Source organism: Colletotrichum jinshuiense, chromosome 6 (assembly GCF_051148585.1).
Source record: "Colletotrichum jinshuiense chromosome 6, complete sequence".
Lineage (NCBI taxonomy): Eukaryota > Fungi > Ascomycota > Sordariomycetes > Glomerellales > Glomerellaceae > Colletotrichum > Colletotrichum jinshuiense.
In genome coordinates, this window is record NC_139313.1 from 4,962,924 (window position 1) to 4,970,844 (window position 7,921).

At 46.4% G+C, this 7,921-nt stretch overlaps 2 protein-coding genes across 2 annotated transcripts; one reads left to right on the top strand and one right to left on the bottom strand.

Moving 5' to 3' along the window:
- Positions 1–1,762: 1,762 nt before the first annotated feature.
- Positions 1,763–5,651, top strand: EsH8_VI_001253 (uncharacterized protein; the record flags this gene model as incomplete). The annotated part of the gene is made up of 9 exons (XM_083272506.1): positions 1,763–1,939; positions 2,005–2,144; positions 2,194–2,321; positions 2,545–2,895; positions 3,165–3,570; positions 3,628–3,736; positions 3,792–4,370; positions 4,425–4,899; positions 4,954–5,651. The coding sequence occupies 9 exons, from the start codon at positions 1,763–1,765 to the stop codon at positions 5,649–5,651; spliced, it is 3,063 nt and encodes a 1,020-aa protein (XP_083127680.1).
- Positions 5,652–6,344: 693 nt separating this feature from the next.
- Positions 6,345–7,921, bottom strand: EsH8_VI_001254 (uncharacterized protein; the record flags this gene model as incomplete). Its single annotated transcript, XM_083272507.1, has 4 exons — positions 6,345–6,377; positions 6,435–6,846; positions 6,908–6,937; positions 7,602–7,921. The coding sequence occupies 4 exons, from the start codon at positions 7,919–7,921 to the stop codon at positions 6,345–6,347; spliced, it is 795 nt and encodes a 264-aa protein (XP_083127681.1).

A 7,921-nucleotide genomic window follows, 5' to 3' on the forward strand; every position in this document is an offset into this window, starting at 1 on the left:
TTAATCTTTATCTATCCTATATATTCTTCAGTATATCCATCTATAAACTTAGACGACAGAGCTTAAATACAAAACGGTATCGCGGTATTCCGAGTGTGTCATAAGAGTTAGAGATAGGAGGCATTGTATTTTAATCCTCTTTCCCGCTGCTGCAACGTCCCACGTGCGGAAATGACTATAGAGGGGGTTTCAAGAGAGGGGTTCAATGGATTTAGATCCTTTCCAACTGCAATCCCGAAATTGTCTTAAATATCTAGAGCTTCTAGACCCTGGATGGTGTATTATGGATAGTAGTAGATTTTTCCTCGAAGCGAACCCAAACCTTGTCTTCGCCGTCAGTGCATTGCTAAATAACCCGGCTACATTTTTCCACTTGAAAATTGGAGGGTATAGTCTCGTATATCCTAGTCAGAGGGGTAAAATGTGGGAACCCAACTAAGGCTGGAGTCTACCTACCTACAGGCAACACTCACACCAATACGGCCACTTTACCACCACTGCTATGACACTTGAAGCCACCCTATACTACTGAGCTCTTTTTATTTTTTCTTTTCGTACTTTCAAGATGAGTCCCTAGTTGCTTCTATGGTACATGAAAACGCAGCCGTTGCAGTCCTTATTGACGCAACGATCGACTTATCGGTGTAACTTTGCTTGAGGAGACTGCATTTGTGGCGTTATATTGGTTGACCGGTATGTACTGCGCGTCATCGTTCTCACCGGTGAATACGTAACACATGCGTGTCTGAAGTCATTTATGGTTCGATGTCTACAGAAGTCTTAGTTCATCTTTCTGCAGTGAAACAGGTTCGCCTGATACGACGTCTAATTGCGGGAGCTTCCCCGCAGACATACAGTCACCTACCTGATTCCCACGAAACTGCATATGCAGTGCATGCAAGTTATGCAAGCCATAACTAATAAGGACTGATAGTGCGTTGATTCTGAGATCGCAAAACTAGTAACTTAAGTAAATCGATGTGTCAGGGGTATCCGTTTACCTCGCCATAGTGAAGTAGTCCCGTTAACTAGAATGTTTAATGGTGGAATTTCCCTACAGGAAAACGCTTAGTTCCGCGATATCTACGCTCAATTATCCGTTTATGGCGAAGTTGCATGTGTCATGCATGGAGTTCATGCAAAGCCTTATTTAATACTGATCGACAGCGTAAGAACTGCGGGGTTATCAAAGTAGTACCCAATGTAGAAAGAACTTTCATAAGGTATTATGGGTATCCTATCGACTGCTGCTGGACGGAATAGGAGCGAAGCTACACTGTTTGTCCCACCTATTCTCATTGCTTTAGAACTGCTACAACGACGCACATGTTTTAAGTATGTACTTCTCATAAAGTATAGTTCAATTTCTGTGTATTCTTGCGATTGGTTAGATCTCTGTACTGACGTGCATTTGCAGTTTAGCTGCAGTTAATGGGATGGATAGATTCGTGACAAGCACCGGCACGCAGGTTAACTTCGCTTCGCAGTTCTGCCCATTGCATGATGCACTATGCTACTAGTGGCATATCACAACATTCTTGTGAATCGAACATGCAGCTTGTGACCTAGTAATTCTGTAAAGATGATGCAAATCTACATTTTCCAAGCGAGTTGGCAACGGAAAATAAAGACATCTAGTAGTCAAGACTAGTGACGAGCGGGGAAGCTCTATACCTGTCCAGTCCAAGTATAAAAGGAACGAATTCCTACTCGACAAACAAGTGTGCTATCTACAAACATTACAAAATCACCTACACTTACCATGACATCCAATACATCCTACAATACCAAGGCCACTCACGAAGATGAATCTCACCAGATCATCTCGTCGTACTTCATCGGGCCCCAGGCTGAAAATCTCCCGTACTTCAAAGAGAATATACACATAATTCTCGACGAACTTGAGCTTGCGCGGAAGAACTACTTTCAAGAAGATGGGGTAGGTTTGGACCAAGATATTTAGTGAATCTATTACAGTGAAGTGGCCTTGCTGATTCCACGCAGAACTTCATCGACCAAAAGACGCAACAAACGCCTGCGTTCCTTGCCTCCATGGAAAAGCTCAGGAACGCTGTTCGGAAGGCGTCCAACATCATGGGCAAGACCAGCATTCCATTTTGGTCTCCTCGATATGAAGCCCATATGTTTGTAACCCACTCGTTTAATCATTGCTTACTGTGCTAAATTTGCTAGGTGTACCGATATGAGTATGGCTTCACTTCTTGGATACTTCATGACAATGTTGTACAATCCCAACAACGTTGCTATCGAAGCTAGCCCTCTATCCACGGTGGCAGAGATCGAAGTCGGGGAACAGCTGTGTGAGCTCTTTGGGTATAACATTCTGGAAGAGAACACTGAAGCACCCACTTCCTGGGGACATGTGACATGTGATGGCACAGTTGCTAATCTTGAATCTATCTGGTAAGACCAATACTTGTCTAGCGAGACAGATTCCCGAGCACTGACAAATATTCCATAGGGTCGGTATGTATCTATGATGAACACTCTCTACATGACACCATAACGCTCACCACGTGAAAGCTCGTAACCTGAAGTTCTACCCGCTGTCGCTGCACAGGGCTTTTCAACGGGGTCAGCCACTCAACTTTCTCTCAGGTAGCTTCCATATTGAGAATTGCCAGGGGCAGCGCAAGTTGTTCACTGACCTCTCAACGTGGGAACTACTGAATTTGAAACCATCAGACATCCTTGACCTTCCGGACAGATTATATCAGGAACATGGAGTCTCAAACGCATTCCTTTCTGATGTTATGAAGAATTTCACCATTCAGTCCACCGGTAAAGACACACTGGAGAGAGAATTCGGTATAGAAAAACCCTGCCAATACATGCTGGCAACCACAAGACATTATTCCTGGCCCAAAGGAGCTGGTAAGTAGTTACTGTCAGCCGAGAAACAAATCTCCGATAACCTGACAAACCTGCAGCAATTTGTGGCTTGGGATCTGACAATGTTGTTGGAATTCCAGTTGACTTGGGAGCTCGCCTGGATTTAGCTGAACTGGAAACGAAACTGAGGCAAAGCCTGGAAGCCAAGCAGCCTGTCTACGCAGTTGTAGCTATCATCGGGTCAACCGAGGGTACGTATGAGACGATTAGAACCGACTGAGAAGTGGGTGACTAACTCTTACAAATTGAAGAGGGCGCCGTCGACCCGCTTAGTGGCGTCCTTGCCCTGCGCAAACAACTGCAGGCTGAAGGCCTATCCTTCCTTGTCCATGCCGACGCTGCGTGGGGGGGATACTTTTGTTCAATGCTGCCTAAGGACTATCAGCCGGGAGATGTCACTAATCTCCCTACTGAGATGGGTGCAGCAGATGGATTTGTTCCAGATGCGAGCTTGCGAGCACAGACCCAAGAGGACTTATATGCCATGCGTTTTGCTGACTCAATTACTGTTGACCCTCATAAGGCAGGCTACATCCCATATCCAGCAGGTGGGCTGTGCTACCGTGACGGTCGCATGCGGTTCCTCGTCACCTGGACAAGCCCATACTTGTCACGTGGCTCGGTCACCAGTATTGGCATCTACGGTGTCGAAGGCAGGTATGTCTTATGAGCAACAAAGAACAGTTCTTTCAAATGTGGCTGATGCGCCTGTAGCAAGCCTGGAGCTTCAGCAATGTCAGCATGGCTCTCGAACAAGACCATTGGGTTGGACCAAAAGGGCTACGGTGCCTTATTGGGAGAGGTCACGTGGACTTGCACCAGGGTATGTTATAACCTTTGTCTAGGTTAACCTGACGTCAATGGCTGAAGGCGCACAGCTGTCTGCAGAATGGGCAGCCATGACAGATTCAAGCAGTCCATTCATCTGTGTACCATTCAACATGCTGCCCTCCGAGCTTGAACCTAACTCCACCGAAGAAAAGGTCGAGTCGGAGAAACGACGAATTCGACGTGATATTGTGAATAAGACAAATGCTAGCATCATGAAAGATGACCAGAAGCGACCAGACGATCAGAAAGCCATCAGACTGATGAGAGAACTGGGGTCAGACCTTAACATAAACGCATTTTCATTGAACTTCCGCTATGAGGACGGGAGTTTGAACGACGATATTGAAGAGGCCAACTACCTCATGCAGAGAGTGGTTGAAACTCTTTCTGTTGACAGTCCCACTGACGATCCCACAAAGATCCCGTTATACCTTACTTCAACAGAGTTCTCCGATGAACTGTATGGAAAGTGTAAGGAGAACTTTGTAAGGAGGCTTGGCCTCGAACAGAGCACACAAGACTTGATGGTGCTGCGTAACGTGGTAATGTCTCCCTTCCCGACTGACGGAAATTTCACGAACAAACTTGCCGAAATCTTCTATGAAACGGTAGCGAAAGAAATCGAGGTATGTTGTTACACAGAACGAACTCGGTTTTACTTGGCTAACATTCCCGTCTAGGTCGTCCGCAAACGCAACACGATGGCCCCGGATTTTCATCGCTTTCTAATTCAGGGGACGGAGCAAATATATCTCATCCACCTCCCCATGTTCCATGTCGCAAACCATAGACAGCAGCTCATTGTCTCTGCAAGCTTCGATGAGACGGCTAGGGCAAAGTACGTCGCCATGAAAAAGTCAAATCCAACGGAGCCTATGATACTGGTCACCCAGCGTAAGGTTATGCTTAAGGACGCTGTAGAGGAACACGGCATGTTCGAAGCGCAGATAATGACGAATGAGTCGTATGTTCTTCTAATTGATCTCAACCAGGCCATCTGGTCTGGGGAAGTCACTGACGAGATATCTAGTGGGACTATCGTTCAAAATGTGTCGGTAAAATTGCACGAGACAATCGTCAGTCGGCCTCTAAATTCCAAGTGGCGTCTTGAAAAGTATCCCGATACCTTTATGCCCTTCTATCTGTACGGTAACTGTAAGTTTGGCTTTTCTTGTCATGGCGTGTGCACCAAGCTGACACGAATCTTAGCCAGAGAAGCCAATATCGACCATGTCATCGTCCGAGCACCAAACACCCAACTTTCTGCAGGCCGTTGTAATCTTCAATTCTACAAGGAGGTTGATGACACTATCTGGGAGAAACCCCTTGTTCTACTACTTGAAGACGCCCGTGAGGCGCCCATGCAACCATTCCCGCCAAATAGCGAGATCGGTAGCAAAAATGGCGCGATCATTGCGCACGAGTACCGCCAAGAGGACGGCATTAAAAACGGTGCGCCTGAGCTATCGCTTACGATGTCAACCAAAGGTATCTCATTCGAAGCTGGCATCGATGGGGCACGTCTGAAAGGGGTTGAAAAGGAAGCCAACGGAGACCTTAATGATGTTCACGTAAGGGCTCACAAGCGAGATGAGTCCCATGAGCCTCACACAGCCGCCAAAGTGGTGACTAGTGAGACGCGGAGTGGTGCTGTGCGAGGATCGAAGTTCTTCTTCCGCCCGGGTGCTACGTTCAAGGTCGGAGTCTGGGAGGATTTGAATCGATCGCACGAGAGCTCTAGAAACGCGAGCTTCGAGTTGGGCAACTTTGTTGGTCGCGGCACTTTGACACTGGGCGAGAGCGTTTTTGTTGATAGCGAGGCGATGAACTTCGACCCCTTTAAGAAGGTTGAGAAGGTCTTGGAATGGCGCCACGAATTCGACCAGATTGGCAAAGAGTTAGCTTAGGAAGTAGATTTAAAGACTAGTAGGCTATTCTTAATGATAACTAAATTCACCAAATGTGTCTATCTATGAAGAATCATGCATCAGGTATTAGAGCAATCTCTGGTTAAGTTTAATCACATTTTGTGACGTTTCTTGTGCTTTAGAGCCATGCTAGGATAATGTGGTCGTAATAATAGCCTGACGCATCTGTGGAAATACGAACACCAAAATTTTCACCATTATCCTTTTATTTGCACAGCCTGTAAAACGATTTTGCATTTACAGGCGCCACACCTCTAAGTCATCACTAAACCAGGCTCTTAAGCAATTTGTTAACACTAACAGGGTCACTATAAAGATGGAAGGATGGGTAACATGTAGTTAACCACCAGGTGGAACAGCAGAAGGATAAACGGTATAGTGTATTCTGGCAGCACTGGCATAAAGTAGAAGACTGCCAGTATTGGATTACTCAGCCAGAATACAGGGAGCCGGCCGCGGCAACAGCCGCGGCAGCGGAACTGAGAGATCCAACCTACAGGCTGCCAATAGTGATATCTTCACTACTGCTGCTGCTGCCAACCTACCTACTCTTCTAAACACAAGATATACAGAAGAATACAGTACCAGTTTGATCCTTTAATTACGCTCGATTACTCCCGTACGGGTAACCTGTGATTCCAACAATCTCAGCAAAACACATCGTTGTTTACTCTAACCCATCCAATTGCTTGGAGTCCATTTGACCTAAAATTCTTGTTAGCTACTATGTAGTTCATATGATTGAAACGCGGTTTGTCTCACGTAGCTAGCATCAATGTCCTTCAGATCAGGAACGCCTAGATTGCCGGCGTCAATTGCAACCTCGTGCTTGAGAATTTGTATCGCACGCTCAACTCCCTCCTGTCCGAATACGTTGGCAAACATAAAGGAACGAGAGAGTCCAACTGCTTTCACACCGAGGGCCAACAACTTGAGAATATCTGTCCCATATCGTACACCGCCATCAGCATAAACCTCGATTTGTTTGAAGATCTCAGGCGCTTTTTCGTGAATATCCAGGGCGACTTCAAGGGAAGATGGGCTACCGTCAAGCTGGCGACCGCCATGATTAGAGAGCCAGATTGCTGGTACACCGTGCTTGACTGCGGCCTGAGCATCCTCAACGCTCATGATACCCTTGAGAACGATAGGGAGCGATGTCATGTTCGTAAGCCTATGGTAAACGTCCCACTAAGTTTCGTTAGTGCATGCCTAAATGGTTCTCATAGAGTCACCATACAGTGATAAGGGACCATCCGGAGTCGCTGAGAATTAGTTAGTGTGCTTTCATCATTCGAGACAACATCACATTTAGTTTGGGGTATAAGAAAACTCACGCAGAGCCAACATCGAACCGCGAAGCACGTTGTCGATTTCCATCAGCGGCAGAGTCAACAGTAAACCCGATAGCCTTTGCGCCAGCTGCCTCAATTCTATCAAGGACTTTCTGGGTTTCAGTTTCATTATCCGCTAGATAAAGCTGTTTCTTATAGTTAGCTGGCACTGATATTATTTTAGACATAGGATAACAGTTTGGTGACCTGTTGAAAGTAGACCTGGCCGTCTGCCTTGGAGCTAGAAATCTCTTCGAGAGACTTTGATGAAGAGAGAGATGGCTGTTAAAACAAATGTATAAGTTTGGGCATGTCTATGGTTGATTTGAGGTTCCTACAATGTAGAGTATGTCTTCTGCCGCGGCGGCCCGCATGAGATTGAGTTCAGCTAAGGGGTGGCCTAGGTCACCGCGTGCAGCAGGTCCGATAAAGAAAGGGGCAGAGAAATTATAACCCAGAATGGAAGTTCTGTGGGAATAACACAATAGTTAATCTTTTCAGTATTCCTGTAAGACATATACTTTTTGCGGGCTTCTTGCATGGCGATTTGAAGCAATGCTGATCAAGAACGGGATGGGGCACCAGGAGTACATACGAAAGTGTATTCTCGACGTTGGTGATGTCTACCATAACGCGGGGATTAAAGCGGTAGCGCTGGAATACCTCGAGGTTGTTCCTGTATGACCACTCACCAGCCGCTCCATTTCGATAATAGGTGTAGTTGCGGATAGGTAGATAGTTCCTAGCAGCGTAGTCGAAGTCTGGTAGCCCGACCATAGTACTCAAGTCAGGAAGTTCTCCCGGCTCAAGAGTCGAAAGAGCCTCCTCAATACCGGTATCAGGTTCGTTGAGGAATGGCCGTGCAGCAAAGACTTGATGGGCTAAACCCGAGATAAGAAGAGTAACTGCGCGCAT